The following is a 21,055-nucleotide window of genomic DNA, read 5'->3' as shown; positions in this document are numbered from 1 at the left end:
TGCAGTTACCAACCTTGGCTATTCATTTTGTACATGTGCACCTACCTGTATATGTACGTTTATTCTCAGAAATGAAATTGCTGGATCAGCAGGAAAATCCATTTATAATTTTGATAGATAACGCCTAAGTGCCCTGCAAAGGGCTTGAACTGTTTCTATTCCCACCATCAATGTATGAGAATGGCTGTTTTTTTATAGCCTCACCGGCAGAGTGTGTGTCAATCTGAAAGATGCAAAATGGAATGTGAACTTCTAAGTGAGGTCTCTGCCTCTGACCTTGCCCCTGGTTTGTGGCGGGAATATTGCACAGTTCCAAGATGTGGTGCAGACAGTGGAAATAACACTTCACCATGGCCATGGGCTTCTGCCAGCTCTGGTGGCACACACACACAGAACTGACCCACATTGCCACCAGCAGAAATTCTTGCAATGGAATTTTGAACATGTGGTCATTATTCACCTAACTGGCAATGGTAGATCTAAAGACCACAACAGTGTTTACTGGAACAGAAAAGGAGATTGTTCCAACACAACACACTGCACCAGGCTTTCCATGCTCATTTTGCAGCTGTTAGCCTTATCTCAAGGTACGGAGTTCCAGAGATACATCCCAAATCACAGACAGTCTTGCTGAACCTGGAACTTTCACACCCAAGGGGATGCACTTTTGAGTAATGATTTTGCACTTTCCTGAAGATTTATAATTGAGTAATTAGTACTCTATAAGAGAAATTAAAACTGGTGGAGTACAATGTACACGTCGAACTATGACGCAGCATTGCTAGACTTATGTAAAGTGAAGTTTCCAGGCAGTTTCCTGCATCATACAAATAGGGCATCATGTGAAAACACAGGCTTTATAACTTAGATAACATCTCCACATTCCAGGTCATGTTCACATGACTCTACCATTCTCATTGGAAACACTGATTCTTAGTCTTCTTTTTCTCGCGGACAGTGTGCTATATTTAGAAAAAGAAAATTCCCGTTAGTTCCACTGCACAAAAATGTGTGGTAAAAGGAGCCTGGCAGAATGGTTAGTCCATTCAAACAGGTATTCTGCTTTTTCATAGAATTTTTTGGGGGATACTTTCAAAGGGAAAGCCACTCCTCTTCCTCTCTCTGGCCTAGTTGCACTTGGAGAGTTGCAGGGATGACTCTATCTGGCCTACCCAAGAAACCTTTTCTGGGCACAAGGGGGGCGTGCCAGAAGCTAGCTGACACACCACTGACAAATACACGTTTTCTGTTGTTAATACCCAAAAGCTTCCACAAGAGGCATTTCCAGTTTTGTTCTTAGGCTCCTTGCAGCTGCTTCTCTAGAAGCCTGTTCTCATCCAGGGGCTGACTACGGTCAGAAGCATCTTCTGTTTTATTGTGCCATCATCATCCACCCTGCCACACACACTCGGGATGTCATCTTAGGCGTATGTTTTCTGTCAACTCAGTGTGGCTCTTGGGTCCACTTTGCCATTGTTGTCGATGCCAAGGGCCCCTGGGCACTATTTGGAGGCAAGGAACTTGTGTGGGTTCTCCACCCCATGACCTTTGTTCCTTTGGCCGTTTTGACTTGATTGCTCTTGTGGGTACACTCTCAGAGGCTGCTGCTCTGTCCATGTTGGACCATCTGTTCTGTTGTCTTTTTGGCCATAACTCGTATGAACTACTTGACAATAAATTTGAGATTGTCCTGCCATACCTTTTTTTTTCATTCCCATCTCAGACCCTCAGCTCTGTTCTTGAGTATCATGGTCTTGAGGACCAGGGCATGAGTCACAAATAGGGTGGCCTAAGGAATGAGGCTTCTAGACTTTGAGGGGATTAGGTTGGGGTACTAAAAAGAAAGATTTTAGGGGCGCCTGGGTGGCGCAGTCGGTTAAGTGTCCGACTTCAGCCAGGTCACGATCTCGCGGTCCGTGAGTTCGAGCCCCGCGTCGGGCTCTGGGCTGATGGCTCGGAGCCTGGAGCCTGTTTCCGATTCTGTGTCTCCCTCTCTCTCTGCCCCTCCCCCGTTCATGCTGTGTCTTTCTCCGTCCCAAAAATAAATAAACATTGAAAAAAAAAAAAAAGAAAGATTTTATGTCACAAGGGGTTTTTTTTGTTTTTATTTTAGAGAGAGCAAGAGAGCATGAGAGGGGAAGAAGCGCAGAGAGAGAGAGGGAGAGAGAGAGACAGAGAATCCTAAGCTGGCTCCGTGCTCAGCATGGAACCCAATGCGGGGCCAGATCCCACAACTTTGAGATCACGACCTGAGCCAAAATCAAGAGTCAGACACGGAACCAACTGAGCCACCAGGCGCCCCTGTTTTTTGTTTTAAGACACATTGGCACTTAAATCTTGACTGAAATCATTTTTACTCAATGAAGTTGACCCAGGAGTGTTTGGCAGTGGCAGTTACTGATCTGCAAAGCGTGTGGTTCTGTTCCAGGCCCAGTGAGATCTTCTCAGGGGGAAATGTTCTGACATTTCAAACAAATTACCTCTGTGCATAGTATTGACCCTGTGGCCTGTAAATGATGCATGTATGGTTGACACCTGAGGAAATTATTCAATATGGGAAAGAGATAGGAAAGAAGAAACATTAGAGTTATAGTCAACGTTTGTGGAATCAGTGTGTGAATAAACTGCTTATCAGGAATGATCATAGAGGGCTTTGCTTAAATAAATGAGAAATTGATGCTTCAGGTCTGCAGGCCAACTCTGCCAAATAGACCTCCCTCAAAATATAAGACACCACATCCACATCTGACCCCATATGGAAAGAAGCATGCAAGCCAGTTCTGGTTCACATTCCATTTCTACCACATGCTGGGCATGTGGCTTTAGGCAATTTATTGAACTTCTCTGAGACTCCGTTTTCTTAGCTGTGAGCTATGGATAACTCAGTTATCTACCTTGCAGCTCGTAAATGTTAGCTATTATTTTTAATCATTTTTATACAAAGAGAAGATTGATATTACTTATTCATCTGCCCACAGCTTCTTCCAAAATCCCCTCCCTCTCTCCATATGCACCACTACCACCAATACTGTGTTTACATATATATATAGTACATATATATATTATATATATGTATGTATGTATATAATACATACATAGAATATACAGTACTGTTTACATATATATAGTACATATATATAGTATATGTATGTATATATATTATACATATTATAAATATATATATATAATGTATATATATATAATATATATGATTTTATTTTATTTATTTGAGAGAGGGAGAGACAGAGTGTGAGCAGGGTAGGGGCAGAGAGAGAGGGAGACACGGAATCTGAAGCAGGATCCAGGCTCTGAGCCTTCAGCACAGAGCCTGACGCAGGGCTTGAACTCATGAACCTCGAGATCATGACCTGAGCCAAAGTAGGATGCTTAACCGACTGAGCCACCCAGGCGCTCCAGTGTTTACTTATAGATACGATGTAAAAACACATCCCTCGTCCTCTTGCTTAGATTAAATATATTGGTGTCTGAGTTTGCATGTATTCTGTTGGAATCAATGTTTAGTGAAAAGGAATGGAGACAAACAGATGTTCTCACAGTCCTGATGCTCATGGAACAGAATTGAATGTTTCCATATAGGTACACTCTATTGGCTTAAGCAATGTGGATATTTTCTGACCAGCCATATGGATCTTTTGTCATCTGAGATGTTAATATTTTCCTTGAATTTTATAGTAGCTCTGGAACATGGCCAGTTTCTTGAATAGGGTCCACATGGCTCATTATGCGCAGGACCCAGAAACTGGCTTGCTTGTGCAATTCAAATGAACAGGGACACTTAGAAGAGTTGGGAGCTGGGGTAGGGCAGTGGGCAGGGGAACGTACACAATAATTTTTGCCACTGCATTAACCTACAAATAATGAGCACTTTCTTGTGCTTTACAATAAGTAATTAAAAGAAATTGTAGAGTTAGATGCAAAAATAACCTGAAGGACAGCTGAATGTGTGGACCCACCAGTTTTCTCCTCGTGTGCAAAAGGTTAATCCTTGTTAATGCTTGGAACGTTGAGTTTCTACAGAAAGGGCTGCGTGTCCACACATGTTTTGGCATCTGCCCACACACTTCTGTATGGTATGACTCAGCAACCTAGAAGAAGGGCTGCGGTGTGTACATTTGTGCTTCAGTGGAATTTAACAAACTGATTCCTGAAAATGGTCTCATAAAGGTGAGCAACAGAGAGCTAATGGCGTTCTCTTGCTAATTTCATCTTTCCCCTAGGATCTCCTGATAGTGGTTTTAAAGGGAATGCTATCCTTTTGTTCTAGGGACACCTTATCTGTCCAGTTTCTTCCTCCACCTATTTTTCACCTCTTGCTTTTTAAAAATTAATGTTCTCTGTCGTAGCTCAGAGGATAGGATCTAATCTAGAGTGGGAGGCTCTTCATCAGGTGAGACTCATCTGTCCTGTTCCCATTTTACCCCTTCTGAAGTAATAACATTGAAGGCTTCCAGTTTGGACCTAAGATGGCTCTAATTATGAACAGATATTCTGTGATGGAATTCACTCAGATAACTAATTAACCACAGGAATACATTGGCTGTGGAAAATTTCAGGAGCACCATCTGTGGAAAAACTGAGAAGGGCATGCCTTTACCACAGCTCTGGGGTCCATTACGAGTGTGTGTGTGTCTAGTGGGCGTTGGCTCACAGCTGTCAAAATCGCCATAACGTCTCATTGTAGGAACTCCACAAAGTGTCCAGCAGCACCTTACAAGCAACCTGTTGATTTGAAGTTTCCAATTCTGGGGAAAGAGACTGAAATAGAACAGACTGGTCTTAACTTTCTCTCTCTCTCTCTCTCTCTTTCTTTCTTTTTTTTTTTTTTAATTTTTTTTTCAACGTTTTTTATTTATTTTGGGGACAGAGAGAGACAGAGCATGAACGGGGGAGGGGCAGAGAGAGAGGGAGACACAGAATCGGAAACAGGCTCCAGGCTCCGAGCCATCAGCCCAGAGCCCGACGCGGGGCTCGAACTCACGGACCGCGAGATCGTGACCTGGCTGAAGTCGGACGCTTAACTGACTGCGCCACCCAGGCGCCCCTCTTTTTTTTTTTTTTAATTGTAATTGTTCTGGCTTGTGCTCAATTTCCACATTATGGCACATTTCTTTCTTTAAAAAAAATTTTTTTTTAATCTTTATTTATTTTTGAGACAGAGGGAGACAGAGCGTGATTTGGGGAGGGGGAGAGAGAGAGAGGGAGACACAGAATCTGAAGCAGGCTCCAGGCTCTGAGCTGTCAGCACATAGCCGATGCAGGGCTCCAACCCACGAACCATGAAATCATGACCTGAGCCAAAGTCGGATGCTTAACTGACTGAGCCACCCAGGCGTCCCTGGCACACTTCTTTCTTAAAAGGGGATTCCTTTTATCCTCTGGCTTGAGAGCATTACCACTGCATGCTCTCCCCTTAGGGACAAAGACTACCATCACATCACCCTTGCACTTTCTTTAAGCCCAGGGCATGTTTATTCCTGGGTCCAGGAACTTAGAAGACAGTGCTCTGCTGTGCTTTCACAACATCCCCTGTTAGCAGGTGCACCATGTTTGTAATTTGGAGGAGGCTGTCTGTCGCTCAGCTGTGTTCACATCTGTACTGTGTGGGGCTCAAGATGGAACCCAATAATACTTAGGATTCTGCCTGGGAAAAGAGGGTTCTGTGACATCTCAGCCCCACTCAGCATCAGATGATTTAACAGCAACACTATCAGCATTCCCAGTATGAGTCATGTGTGTCCGTACTGGTGACTTGGTGACTTGGTGTTTGGGAACTAGCTGTCTTTGCAATCCTTTGTAAAAAACCTAAACAGTGAAGCTGTCTCCAGTTCTATTTATGAAACCACCCTATCAACTCCCTGATGATGATGTCCTTGTAACTCAAAAAAATGTTTATACTTTTCTTTAGAAAGCTAACTTTTTGTTTTGTTTTGTTTTCTTTTCTTTTTGGTCATTTTGGCTCCTTTAGTCTTGAGGCAAATGATCCCAATTGTTGGAACCCAACTGAGAAATTGAGTTGCCTGCTGGGTACCTTACTGAGGTAGAGATGGATTAGGGTTGAACAGGGGTTTGGATGCTTGATACAATCATATGTTTTAAGGTTTTGTTGTTGCTACCACTGCTGCTGTGTTTTTTTGTGTGTGTGGGGAGATTTATTTAGGAGTTAGGTGGTAGGAGTTAGCTAGATCTGTTAGCTTTAGGACAGGCCTAGAAATAAATCTTCATTGAGTGAGTGAATCAGTTTTCCCTGCCTCTGTCTCTGTTTCACCATCAGAAACCTGGATGAAAGGAATATTAATGTGTGTTGAAATCTATCACCTGCTAGTGTTGTTTGTATCATTTCCAGTTTGATTCTGATTGAGTGAGTGATGTTAGCCTTTGTAAGTGATCAGGGAGGCCAATTATGCTTGTACTTGCTTTGTAGCATTGAGATAAAAATTAGTGATTGAGTGGGAGTTCAGATTTAGATCGGTAGTACAATATAAATTCTCATTCAGTCAATCATGTTTATAGGTATCCTGTGCTTTATTGTACAAACACAATAGTGGAAAAGCAAGTTGACATGAAGGGAACCCAGATTTATTTAATACCATTACAAAAGCAAAAATATTTTCCTACATAATAAATGTTCCAATAAAACAAGTTGAGCCAAGGAGGAGAGATGGTGAGTAAGCCCATGGCATGCTCAGAATGTACCACAATACTTAAGTTGACTTTAACCCTTTCATTTCCTTATCATAAGTAGCTTCCTCTCTCTTTATCAGAGTCCAGTGTTTCTCAACTTTAATGAACCGCCTTGAAGTATATGAATCTTGTCAATGCATATTCTGTTTTAGTCAACAGGGTGGAAGGGATGGAGGAAGGGAAGCTGAGATTCTTCATTTCTTTGAAGTGCCTTGGTGATGCTAATGCTACTGGCCCATCCATCTCACTTTGAGAAGCAAGGTTTTGTTTAATTTTTTCATGTCCTTCCTTGCAGAGTGGGTCACTGAAACTTAGCAGAACCTGTTAGATAATATCATAATGAACATTACTGTCTACCATGTATGGGAATTTGATAATGTGTTATTTTTCGCAATTTAATAGAAGAATATTATTCAGAGAAAGACAAAAGCATATGATTTCACTCATGTGGAATTTAAGAAACAGAACAAATAAAGGGAAAAAAAAGGGAGAGAGAGACCAATCAAGGAACAGACTCTTAGTTACAGAAAACAAACTGACAGTCACCAGAGGGGAGAGAGGTAGGGGGATGGGTTAAATAAGTGATGGGGATTAAGGAGTGCACTTGTCGTGGTGAGCACTGGGTGAGGTATGGAATTGTTGAACTACTATGTTGTACACTTGAAACTAATACAACACTGTATTAATGTTAACTAACTGGCATTAAAATAAAAAATTTAAAAAGCAAAAAATAATAGTTAGAATATTGTTAAATCTGAACTTCAGTTTATTATAAACAAATCTCACCTGAAAATCTAAAGAAAACAATCCTGGGGCACTTGGGTGGCTCAGTCAGTTGAGTGTCCGACCTCAGCTCAGGTCATGATCTCAGGGTTTGTGAGTTCAAGCCCTGCCTCAGGCTTTCACTGACAGCGGTGGGGCCTATTCAGATTCTCTTGTCTCGCTCTCTTCTGCCCCTCCCCCAAAGATACATATTTTTTTTTTCTTAATTTCTTTTTTAGAGAGAGAGTGAGAGTGTGAGTAGGGGAGGAGGCAGAGGGAGACAGAATCCCAAGCAGGCTCCATGCTCAGTGTGAAGCCCCACACAGGGCTCGATCCCACAAACCATGAGATCATGACCTAAGCCAAATCAAGAGTCCAGTGCTCAACCAACTGAGCCACCCAGGCACCCCAATGAACATTTGAAGGAAGGAAGGAAGGAAGGAAGGAAGGAAGGAAGGAAGGAAGGAAGGGGGGAAGGGGGGAAAGGAGGGAGGGGAGAAGGATTAAAGAGGTTAGGCTTTTTAATTGAATGTTGCCTGCCATTTTGTTCTTATAATTTAAAAAACAGTTTGAAAACAAAGCAAAATTTTTGGCCATCTATTCATTTGATAGGCAAGTGGCTTGTGTATGTTTGAGACTTTATTATAGAGATGTGCACCGTGTGGCCGATATTACTCTGTGGCGGTGAAGGAAGAGGGCAGGCATGGATAGGACTGCCAGCTGTGGGTGGCTCTGGCTTTCAGGGAGTCTTCCTTGGTTACAGTCAAACAGTAGGTTTCTTGGGGCAGCAGTGTTGGAGGCACTTAAAAACCTTTGGATCGTGGGCGCCTGGGTGGCTCAGTTGGTTAAGCGTCCGGCTTTGGCTCAGGTCATGATCTCGCAGCCAGTGAGTTTGGGTCCCGCATCGGGCTCTGTGCTGACAGCTCAGAGCCTGGAGCCTGCTTCGGATTCTGTGTCTCCCTCTCTCTCTGCTCCTCCCCCCCCCCCCCCCCTTCAAAGATGAGTAAATGTTAAAAAAAAAAAACCAACAAAAAAACAAAAACCTTTGGATCGTGGTGGCAGCTGTGCCTGGGACTGGAACGGCAAGTGGGGTGTTTTTTGCCCAGACCTGGTCCTTGTTCTATCCCTTATTCCAAAATTCATTCCAGCTCATTTTAAGACTTACTGTTTTTACTTTAATTTCACCTCCCTAAATACTATGCAAATATTACCAGCACAAAGGGAATAGAGTCATTCAGCATGTGTGGGAACCTAGTTGATACAAGGTCTTGTACAAATTGTGGTAATTCGGAAGAGAATACCCATCCCTATCCTTCCTAATGGAGAATATGGGCTAGTTTTACTCCTGGGTGAAGGAGATCTCTGACCAGTAGAAGCGTGTTTGCTTTTTCAAGGATAGGGTATGGAATAGAGGAGGTTAATAGAGGACCAGAGATATTTTGCTTTGTATCAAAGATGTATATAAATTTATCTATCAAGTTAATAATTCGTAGGAATATACTTTTTGTCATGATAATTACATGTATTGTATTTTTCTGGGTCTCTAAGAACCAGCAATTTCTCTGGTGCCTAACACCAGGTTCAATCCCATGAACCATGAGATCATGACCTGAGCCAAAATCAGAGTCTGACATTTAACCAGCTGAGCCACCCAGGAGCCCCAAAACCTACATTTTTTTAATAAAAAAATTTTTAATGTTTATTTTTTGATACAGAGAGACAGAAGAGTGTGAGCGGGGAGGGGCAGAGAGAGAGAAAGAGAACCAGAATCCGAAGCAGGCTCCAGACTCTGAGCTGTCAGCACAGAGCCTGACGCGGGGCTTGAACCCACAAACCACAAGATCATGACCTGAGCCAAAGTTGGACGCTTAACTGACTGATCTCCCCCCACCCAAGACCTGAGGCAGTTCCTTCAAAGCTTAGGAAAATCTGCATTATCAGATTTCATTTACTAAAATATTTATTAGTTTCAGTTGATTGGTCTTTCAGGCAAGTAGGTGAGCATCTGTCATGATCATTAGCCCCAGCCCCCATCCTTATTTTATTTATGGATTTCAACTGCCAATTATTTTCCTTGAGGAATGTGAAGTTTTATTGTTGTTGTTTGTTTGTTTATTTGTTTTTAATTCTTCTCAGCTAAGCAGTGTATACCTAATGGGAAAATAATGCAGAGGGATGAAAGAAACTAGTCTCTGTAGTTGAAGGCCTAGTTTTCCTTTGGAATCTGAGGTTCTAACCTTGTTCTATCAGGGGAACCACAGTGAGTGGATGAGTTGATTAAAAACTCTAGTCCTCTTTCCTCCTGTACGAAAGGTGGATAATTATAGTTACCTGTACCTCTAGGGTCCTATGAGTCTTAATTAGTTAACATTTGCAAAGTGTTTGGAGATCTTTGAATTAAAAGTGCTGAGCAGTGGAATCCAAGTTCAGTGTAATTATAATTGGAATGAGTTTCGATTCCCGCCTTCTCTCCACCTTCTTCCATGGTGTTCTTTCAGCCAAACCAGACATGACCCCATGGTTAGCACTCATTTCTGCACACTTCTCTCTAACCCCTTCTTTTGTAACTCCCTTCAGCCTAAAAATAAATAAATAGAAAATAGAAATAAATGAATTAAGTTAAAAGATATACCCAAGCCCTTAACCCCAATCTCACACTTAAGTAACTACTCAGTATTTATTTTTAAAGCTCAATGGCCGCTAAGAAAATCAATGAATTGTCTCTTCCAGTCTATTGTTCTTTTAGGCCCTCCTGTATCTGGTGATAAACGGGGCTTCTGGAAGCATTTCCCTGCTCAGAAACTCTCACTGGCTCTTTCATGCCTATAAGGCAGGGTCCGAACTCTCTAGCATCACCCTCAGAGCTTTCTGGAATCTGAGAGTCACTCACTCTTCTTTCTCACTATTCCTTTCCAGGGCTCTTCTCTCCAGAAATGTACTCTGTGCCGTTAACCAAGACTCCATCCATCCATTGGTGTCTTTTCTGAACACGTCTAAATCTTCCCTATCCTTTGCCTTCCTCTTCACAAAGCATACTTCCTTCTCTAACTGGAAGTAACCTCTTTCTCTTTATAGAATTTTTTCTTTTCCTGGGTTGTTTCTACTTTTCTGTTTTAGTTACTTACATACATATCCTACTTTTCTCCTAGACTATAAGATTTGAAAGTAGATTCCATGTGTGATGAATGAACAAAGGCTAATAAATGCATGTAGTGAAACTGGATACAAATTGAAGATTATTTATATTGATTTGAAAGATTGCATTAAGGTGGTCTCTTAATAGGTTTGCATCATATATGTTAGGAATTAAATATTAATTGATAATTTCTTCAATATTACCATCATCCTTGTTGCTTATACGACTAAGATGAGCAACCATATCTTTAAACTATTTTCTTTGATTACATGTCATAGACATAACCCTAAGGGACTGGGGAATAGGGAACACTTTGCATTTTTTTCTCCTCTGTGCCTGAATTACCCATATTACTGTTTGGTTTTCCTTCTTAACTTTGGCCATAGAAACATCATTCTATCATGCCTATATTTTTGCATAGCTTTCCTTTAGAGGAAGACCATGTTGTCTGATATTTCATCTACTGAAATAATCAGGCCTTAAAGTTGAAGGGACTTTTAGGTCATGATTAGTCCAGAACTGCAAAGTAGTATCTCACTGGTGCTGCCTTTAGAAAGCTGGGCTCCAGGATACACACAGCTACAGAAAATTATGGCTGTGTTGTATAAGCTCCTTCTTTGACCACCCTTTGTAGCATAGCCTGTCTTCTCCCTGCAGTTAAATATCCTAAAACTGGCAGCACGTCCTGATAGTAAAAACTTGGGTGAAGAGGTAACCTGTTAACCTCTCTGAACCATAGTGGTCTCATCTGTGAAATGTGGATAATAATACCTGTCTAATCTCCTTGTAACAATCAAATTAGATCATGCTTGTGAATGCTCTATCGTCTTTTAGACAAATGTTAAGTTATTACTACAGCATGCTGTCATGGATATTCATCTAGTTGAATGTTTAAGACTCATGAGTCATACTTAAAACTAAACTTTACTTCTATTTTGTCAATTTTCTTTTTAGCCCTGTGTACTATATTTAATTTTTTGAGAATGGGGCTACAAACAATCCTTCCTAGCATTTTATAGATGTGATTGGGCTGATTGTTGTGAGCCTTGGAGCAGAATTAGACAGCACCAGTGAATTTATTATGTAGAAACAGATATATAGACTAACGATCTACTTAGGAGTATTACACAGCCTCTTTATCTTTTGTGTAATAAAGACACATCCGAAGGGCTAAAATGTTAGGAATTGTCATGGAAGCTCTTACTTATTGTTACGATTTCCTAATATAGTATATAAAATTACTCATTGAAGAGGTTAACAGCCAAAAAGGCAGTTGAAATACTAAAAATCCAAGTTTCACTGTGATTATTATTATCACTGGCTACTTTTCTAAGTCTTCTGTTAGGAATAGGGCTACACAAGTGACAGGAGGAATTTGTATGATATAGTGTTATTTTCTTTTTAGAAATTAGTCAAGTAAGGCTTTACCCTGTTAGAGAAGCTAAAGAGATTCTTCATGACTGATAATTGCCATTTATCAGATCCCTTCGAGCTTTTAATTTGGGTTTAGCATGGCCTGCACTTGACCAAATAATTCCAATGAGTTCACTTGTGCTTTCCAAACGGAAAGCCTTCCCATGAAAGGTTAATACTGCCTTTTCTAATGGTTTAGTAAGCCCATCAGTAAGTTTTTACTGAGAACTATTATATTATTCTATGTTGACCATTAATTGCAGGGGTGAGGTAGTCAGACATGATTCATTCCCTCAGAGAGCCTATCATCTAACTGAAGGCTGACCATGGTTAGCAAACACTGTTAGTTAACAAGCAAGTAGGGATATGAGAATGCTCAATGAGCTATAAGATGCAAATTTTAGAAGAGAAGGAGGACATTAGAGAAGGTGGCATGTATGATCTGATGCTTGAACTGTGCTATGAAGGATGATAAGTGAGATTTAATCAGACAGAAAAAAGTTTGCCAGAAGAATGGAACAGGTCACTTCCAGGCAATAATGTATATACAGCTCCAAGGATTCTGGCCTGATCAGAGTAGAGGTGAGTAACGGTGAGGCCAGATTTTGAAGGGTGTGATACCAGGTAAAAGAAGTTGTTAGATGGTATCTAATGGAATGAAAATGCTATTGCAAGTTTTTGAGAGAGAAAGATAAGGTGAGTGGTTGGTCAGGCAGTGATCATCATAGTTGAATGGAGCAGAAAGGACGTAAAGTGCATCGGGGGACATTGAGATGGTGAGAGCTGAACCAAGATGGCGGCAGCGGGACAGAGGAAAAGGGATGGACAGGAGAAATGTTGTAAAGGAAAAATGAGCAGGACTTCTTCACTGATTGGATTTGAAGACCATACCCAAAATGTATGGTCAAACTTGATTCCAAGATTCCTAGCCTCCACCCTGGGTGGTCCAAAGTATTAAGAAATCACAGTCAGAAACAGACAAGTTAGGAAGTAATATTGTTTCCACAAAAGGTATTGAGTTTGGTGCTGGATGCACTTACAAGGCGTTGGGAGTAGGCAGTAAGCATCCTAGAAGTGTCACTGGGGTCAGGGCTGGCAAAGGGGGCTGGGCTTTAGCACCAGATACTTAATTTAACTGAATCTGTGCAGATGTTCCGCTTTGAGGGATGCCACTGTTTGGGCTTCAGGATGAAAGCCAAGTTATATTTACTCAGATACCATTTCGTCCTCTGAAATATTTGTTTATGGAACTGCTAATAAAATGATACATAAAGTACCACTTTTGGAACCAAAAAGTTACTAACATATAAAGAGGAGACCAGTGAAAGGCAGAGTAAACTTCTCTAAGCCAAGTATAGAAAAAGGTATATCATTAAAAGCCTCTTATCTGTGGTAGTGATAATAAAACAATTTCCTAACTCTGTAGTTGAAGATGCCTCAGTACCTTGGGCCATTTTAAGCGGTTCATGTGGGCATTTAGTAAGTATTTATGAAACTTACTCCATTTCATTAATTCTAGAATCACAGTTTGTCATTCATATTTGTAATATCTCTGAAGTTGTGTCTTATAGCTGATATTATTGTATTGTTATTGTTGCCATGTAGGAGTCATCGTATAGTTGTCATCGCCTTAACCAATTTAGTTTGCTTACTTTTGTTACATATGCAGAAAAATTGTATATGATAAAATGTGTCTGAATAAGTCTAAAAGAACTCTTCAGTAAGTGTACAATAATATTTCCAAGTGATAAAGAAAGCAATGGTTTAATTGGCTGCATTTTTTATTTCTTAGTGGTACGTAAAATGATGTGTTTTATAATGCTGGTATCTTAGACTTGATGAAATATGGCATTAAAAGATTGCTGATCACAGCAAATCTCTACCAGAGTGATATGGATGACTGGAGTAAAATATTCTATATTTGCATTCTTTCATCGACCTACATTTGAGGTGCCCCTTGGGTTGTTTTAACTTGGACTGGGAACATCAGGAGAAAAGGTTTTCATTCAATGGTGTAAATACTGCCTGCCAGGAATAGAAACCTCCTTGGAGGATACATTTCTTTGATGGTGCAGAATCCAGAACATTCACAAAAAGTTCAGGTGTTAGCAGAATAGACGTCTGTGGTTTATTCAAACCAGTGTGTGCTTCTGACTCTGGCCATTGTGCGCTCCAAACGGCTCTGAGCGTTCTTGCTATTTGTATATAGTGAGAGTGAATCCACAAAGAAATTTGTGGGTGTTTGGGGATGGTAATAGCCCCTTAGTGGTAGAAAATGTGATCTCTTATGAAAGTGGAGAAGAGAAACGTTTGCTTTTCAATGCCAGAATTTTTAGCCATTTCTGAAGTATGACCTATTAACTGGAGGTAGGTTGTCTTCCTGTTCAGTGACACTTCATATGGACAGAAAAACAGTCCTTTTCCCTACTGGTTAGACACATGTGTGTCTTTTTGTAAGTCCTTGCTCCAGGACTGAGAAGTAGGAATAGTTAGAGTGTCGGAGCCCAGGGATGCTTCTCTTTCTTGCTAAGAGACCCAGTGCTTCAGGTAAGTGATTCTGAAGTCCTTCACCATCTGACGGTAACCTTGGGTCGGTCTATAGGTATGTTTTCATTTTGTTTGTTCTTCCATTCTAATTGGCTTCCCAGAGCCTGCTTATAGATGTAGAGCCAGATTTAGAGTATAGCAACCCTCTGGCAAACAGGAAAAGATTAATTTTGTGGTGTGCTGTTAAGGGACTTCCCAGAAAACTTCAAAAGCACAGAAAGAAGTGCTCGCTGCCTATTCCACAATGTGCAAAACGCCACTCAGCCTTTTAAAGTTATGATAAACTCTGAGCTCTCTCACATACACGTACTCAAAGGACCACATTTCTAATAAAAGGAGAAGCTGAGCTTGCTTGGATGGCTCTGTACATGAGCCAGAAAAGTCAAAGGGGTGAGGGGCTCAGAGTTAGTGGAGATAAACGTGGATCCGCATATGGGAGGCATTTGACATTGACTTCATTGCCTTTTTAATGCTGACTTTTTCAGTGCTCTTTTAAGCAGACACATTGTTTTCATGACATCAGCCCCAGGTATAGACACACCATTAAAATCAACGTGTAGAAAATGATTTGTGTTTGGAAATAAGCAGAACATTTTCAGTAGTGACCACCCAGGTGTACTAGGAAAACATTGAAGCTAAAGTTGGGAGCCCCGAGTTCTAATGTAAACTTTCTTCAGGACATAAACTTTCTTCAGGACGGGAAGCAAGTCCTCGGTGGCCTTTGGTTCCTTATCTGTAAAGCGGGATGGCTTGATGAGATTATCTTTACGCTTTGTCCTAATAGATTATGGGAGGGGAAAAAAAAGTCCATGTAAAAGGCTCCTTACAGCTCCCCGACTTCTGTTTTACGGTGCTCTTCATACCTAGATATCACACAGCCGGAAAGGCCCCCACAGACCCCTCAGGCCACTGCTGTTCCTGTCACACAGCTCCCGCAATAGGACCGTGTTGCTAACTTGAAAAAAAAATTACTATTACACTTGGAGTTGTTGCCTAGTAACATTTCTGATTTTGTGTTTCTTGTGACAGCCTGAGCAGAGATCATTAAAAATTAAACTTACAAAGCTGGTAAGGGAGAACTTGCAGCCACAGTTTTTTTCACTTATGTAGAAGCCATCTAACCTTGGGTGTAAACGCCACACAGAGCACACGACTGACGCTAACGTGTGTCTGATGCAACTAGAGTTCATCACCAGTGCATAAAATCCTTGCCCCCGCAGAATGGCCTGGAATCACAGTCCGATGGCCACAGCGCATCCCTGCGAAAGAAAGTGCTAACTGGCTCTGTGTCCTGTTTCTGTTTTTTCCCTGCAGCTCCACCAGGTGAGAAGAGTGATGACCATCCTTTTCCTTACTATGGTTATTTCATACTTCGGTTGCATGAAGGCTGCCCCCATGAAAGAAGCCAACGGCCGAGGACAAGGCAGCTTGGCCTACCCAGGTGTGCGGACCCATGGGACTCTGGAGAGCGTGAACGGGCCCAAGGCAGGGTCGAGAGGCCTGACATCCTTGGCTGACACTTTTGAACACGTGATAGAAGAGCTGTTGGACGAGGACCAGAAAGGTCGACCCAATGAAGAAAACAGTAAGGACGCGGACTTATACACTTCCAGGGTGATGCTCAGTAGTCAAGTGCCTTTGGAGCCTCCTCTCCTCTTTCTGCTTGAGGAATACAAAAATTACCTGGATGCTGCAAACATGTCTATGAGGGTCCGGCGCCACTCTGACCCTGCCCGCCGCGGGGAGCTGAGCGTGTGCGACAGCATTAGCGAGTGGGTGACAGCGGCAGATAAAAAGACTGCAGTGGACATGTCGGGCGGGACGGTCACCGTCCTTGAAAAAGTCCCTGTATCGAAAGGCCAACTGAAGCAGTACTTCTACGAGACCAAGTGCAATCCCATGGGTTACACAAAGGAGGGCTGCAGGGGCATAGACAAAAGGCATTGGAACTCCCAGTGCCGAACTACCCAGTCGTACGTGCGGGCCCTCACCATGGATAGCAAAAAGAGAATTGGCTGGCGATTCATAAGGATAGACACTTCCTGTGTATGTACATTGACCATTAAAAGGGGAAGATAGTGGATTGATGTTGTATAGATTATATTGAGACAAAAATTATCTATTTGTATATATACATAACAGGGTAAATTATTCAGTTAAGAAAAAATAATTTTATGAACTGCATGTATAAATGAAGTTTATACAGTACAGTGGTTCTACAATCTATTTATTGGACATATCCATGACCAGAAGGGAAACAGTCATTTTGCGCACAACTTTAAAAAGTCTGCATTTCATTCCTCGATAATGTTGTGGTTTGTTGCCGTTGCCAAGAATTGAAAACGTAAAAAGTTTAAAAAAAAATAATAATAAATTGCATGCTGCTTTAATTGTGAATTGATAATAAACTGTCCTCTTTCAGAAAACAGACAAAAAAAAAAAAACCAACAAAAATTTGAACCAAAACATTCCGTTTACATTTTAGACAGTAAGTATCTTCGTTCTTGTTAGTACTATTATCTGTTTTACTGCTTTTAACTTCTGATAGCGTTGGAATTAAAACAATGTCAAGGTGCTGTTGTCATTGCTTTACTGGCTTAGGGAATGGGTGGATGGGAGGGGTATATTTTTGTTTGTTTTGTGTTTTTTTTGTTTGTTTTGTTGTTTTGTTTTCTTTCTTTCTTTCTTTCTTTCTTTCTTTCTTTCTTTCTTTCTTTCTTTCTTTCTTTCTTGTTCCCACAGGGAGTAGGGATGGGGAAAGAATTCCTTCAGTATATATTCTGGTTGATAAAAGATTTATTTGTATGTTGTAAAGATGTTGGCAATATCAATCAGATGATTGGAAACTGAATAAAAAGGCAACTGAATGAAGTGCTCACTCCACTTCCCATGATGCACCTTCTGGGCTCCCACTCACCCTTTGGGCCTTGGTCAGCAGAAGCTTCTTTTGCTGGAAAGATCTACATTTTCTTAGAGCACATTCTTTCCCTCCCTCCCCCTTTGGTCCCTCTTTATTTTGTTTTCTCTTAAAGGAAGAAAAATCAGTTGGGTGCTCTGAAATAATTTACCACTGCTGTGAATGAGTGGACAAATTTTGTCATATTGTGGCACTCATTCATAAGCATGGAGAACAGTGGTTTCTTTCTTTTCTTCTTTCTTTCTTTCTTTCTTTCTTTCTTTCTTTCTTTCTTTCTTTCTTTCTTTCTTTCTTTCTTTTAGAAGAGAAAAAGAACAACAACAAAAAACTCAAAGATTCTTTTTTATGAGGGGTAAACACTTGGGTAAATCATTTGTAAGGCTTAACAAAATCATGGTAAGGCTTAAAACCGTCTTGCAAGCAAAAGGTGGAGTTCTGTATGGACCCAGAAATGCCTAGATCAGAGCAGGAGTCCACACTGCCAGTGACGTGAGACTGAACCAGCCATATGGAGGCTGTGTGGAGCTGACACGTCATTTCCGGGTGGTGCAGGAGGAATTTCTGCGTGGCCATCCTGATGTCTAGGTGGGGGTGGGGAATGGTACTTGAGACATTCCAAGAGGGAGACCTTTGAAGGACCTTTCAGAGGTGGCTCTGGAATGACTGTGTCAAGTTGCTTGGACCTCGCGCTTTAAGTGCCTACATTATCTAACTGTGCTAAGAGGTTCTCGCTGGAGGACCCCACTTGAGCTGACTTACATTCTCCACCCTGGGTAATTTGTCCTACAGCTGGATTAGCCTGGGGCAGGTTCAGAACCAAATGTGACATTGTCATCATGAAACTGATACAATGAGATGGAAAATGCTTGCGACATGAACACTTTCTGCTTTGAAATTAGACTTGAGGAAAACCAGGGTTTTGTCTTCTGAGAACTTTCGGTAAGAGGGAAGGGACAGGAAAAGGCCCCAAAAACTCAGGTTGGATGACCAAGGCTACCAAGAGAAAATCTTGTCCCAAGACAAGACTTCAGGAAGGTGTCTGCATGTCTAGGACACGAAAGGCTTGAAGGTGCCTTGCTCAATGGAAGAGGCCAGGACAGAGCTGATAAAGTTTTGCTCCCCAGTGAAGGCCTCAGCAACCTCCTGCCCATCCTGTCCGTTCATGGAGAGGGTCCCTGCCTCACCTCTGCCATCTTGGGTTTGGAGAAATAAAGGTGAGAGCCTGGAATAGCGTGGTCCTGGGAAAAATGAATCCCAGGGAAAATTAGTGCTAAACCCACTCACCCATTCAGCCCGTTATCCAAATCTGAAAATGTCCTTGACCAGTGTCCTTGAATATCAGAAAGCCTCGAGAAGTTGCCGCATCTTAGTAGAGTGAGGGCTAAGCAAAAGAGGTTGTCCACCATGACCCAGGGAATGAAGATACCATCAGCAAATAATTTCTATTTGTTCAGTCTTTCATTTAGAACGAGCCTAGCCTATCCTTTACGATACCATCCGAACACCTGTCTTTCAAAGAGGGAAGACTTTAGGTTTGTTTTGTGTTGTTTGGAAATACTGTCTTTGTAATTATTTTTGACATGTAATGAAAATCTGCTGTATATTAACTTTTCGCAGCTTCCTTCTGAGGGACGAAATTATCAAAGAAGTGCCCATCACAGTCTCAAAAGTCCTGCTAAGGCCAGATGTATTAAGTGGTTGAACAGGAGACATTCGGCAATTGTGTGGTCACTGGCTCTCTCTTACCCGATAGGATACATCACGGTCACATGCTTGGTGGTTTACGTTGATCTAAGATTTATTTTGTTAAAATCTTTCTCTGTTGCTGTTCATTTTTGTTCTGTTCAGTTTTGTTTTGTTTTGTTTTGTTTTAAAGTCTTGCTGTGGTCTCTTTGTGGCAGAAGTGTTTGGTGCATGCCGGCAGGCCTGTTGCTTTTTTATGGTGATTTCCATTGAAAATGTAAGTAAATGTCTGTGGCCTTGTTTTCTCTATGGTAAAGATATTATTCACCATGTAAAACAAAAAAAATATTTATTGTATTTTAGTATATTTATATAATTATGTTATTGAAAAAAATTGGCATTAAAACTTAACCGCATCAGAAGCCTATTGTAAATACAAGTTCTATTTAAGTGTACTAATTAACATATAATATATGTTTTAAATATAGAATTTTTAATGTTTTTAAATATATTTTCAAAGTACATAAAATCTGGGGGTTCTGGGTTTTTTCTCTTCACTGTGAAACAAACATGAAAACGTGTTTCATTATAAATACGTGTGTTCCTTGCTTTAAGACCAACCTGACTAGTTTTAGCAATTGCACAGTCCCCCCTCCCCTCCCTGGAGGGGATGCTTATTGCAAAGCATGGGAAGCCAATCCTGCAGTCTGTGAGCTTCCAAGAAGCTCTAGGATTGGGCCCGTCTTCCACAGTGGAAGACAGGAGTGTCATATTCTAGGACACTTGAAAGTTTTCTCCTTTGAAGTGATATACTTTCATCAAGTACCAAGCCATGTATCCTAGCAACATCAGGATCCACGAATCAGGGCTGGCTGGCTCTGTTTGATTATAAAATAACTGTTAAAAAAAAAAAAAATAAAAGCAGGTTTACTTAGGAATAATGAGAATAAATTGGCCCAAATTTAGAAAGTCAATGACTGAAGGAAAACATAGAAAGTCAATATTTAGAGGCAGGTCATGTACCCTCAGTTTGGAAATGGTGCCATTTGCATTATGTATTTGTATCCATTGCACTGATTTAATTTTTGAATGTGGAGCATGCAGATTTTATATCATAGTACCCATGATCTAACAGATTGCTAGGATTTCTAAAAAGATTTGCCTCTGTGATGGCTGCCAAGCCGCTGGGTAATTTAGTTAAAGTGTTTAAAGTTATCACTAAATCTTAGGGAAATAAATGGAAGGATTTTAAATTAGAGAAAGTGCCATTAAGGAAAAAAAGCATCTGTTCCTACTCTTCAGACTCCCCATTTGAACACTGACAACCCATCGCATAACGTGGTGAACTATATCTGTGCAGTGTATCATTTCTATTTCAAACATACACACATGGTTTCCTCTTGTATTGTCTTATAAATAAGGATCAAGAAAGTCATAACAAACATTGACTTGTCTTGTGTATATGGAAGAACAGATCAAATGAGATGAATTGCTCCATCCTAATCTGTCCAGGGAGCTTGCAAAGTACTCTAAACTCTAAGAGAACCCCTTGACTGCCAGTCGAGGCATGAACCCAGCCCTGGAATAAGAATTTTGGTAAACGTCAGATTTAACCAATTTTCATAGTCAGAGAAGACTAAGACATTTTTGAAAGGATTATGTAAAAAGTAGGGAGAATTAAGTGTGGCGTTCAAATTACTTGTAGTTAAAGGAATCTGGTTAACAGGACTGAGAGCTTTCATCCGAAGATGAGATCAGAGACACAAAAAATGAAGGCATCCACCAAATTAACCAACTTGGACTTAAACAGGAGTAGTAGTCAATTTGTATTCTGTTCTTTGGGTACAAGCAGTTAAATCTGCTCCATCACTGAGATGCCTAGAAATAGCCCAGAT

General features: G+C 41.0%; 1 protein-coding gene across 1 annotated transcript; it reads left to right on the top strand.

The window, feature by feature from the left end:
• The first annotated feature begins 15,895 nt into the window (after positions 1–15,895).
• BDNF (brain derived neurotrophic factor) lies at positions 15,896–16,639 on the top strand. The gene is given in 1 exon segment (NM_001009828.1): positions 15,896–16,639. A coding segment is annotated over 1 exon segment (744 nt).
• Positions 16,640–21,055: the final 4,416 nt, after the last annotated feature.

Source organism: Felis catus, chromosome D1 (assembly GCF_018350175.1).
Source record: "Felis catus isolate Fca126 chromosome D1, F.catus_Fca126_mat1.0, whole genome shotgun sequence".
Taxonomy (NCBI): Eukaryota; Metazoa; Chordata; class Mammalia; order Carnivora; family Felidae; genus Felis; species Felis catus.
This window is presented reverse-complemented; position numbering and strand designations above follow the sequence as displayed.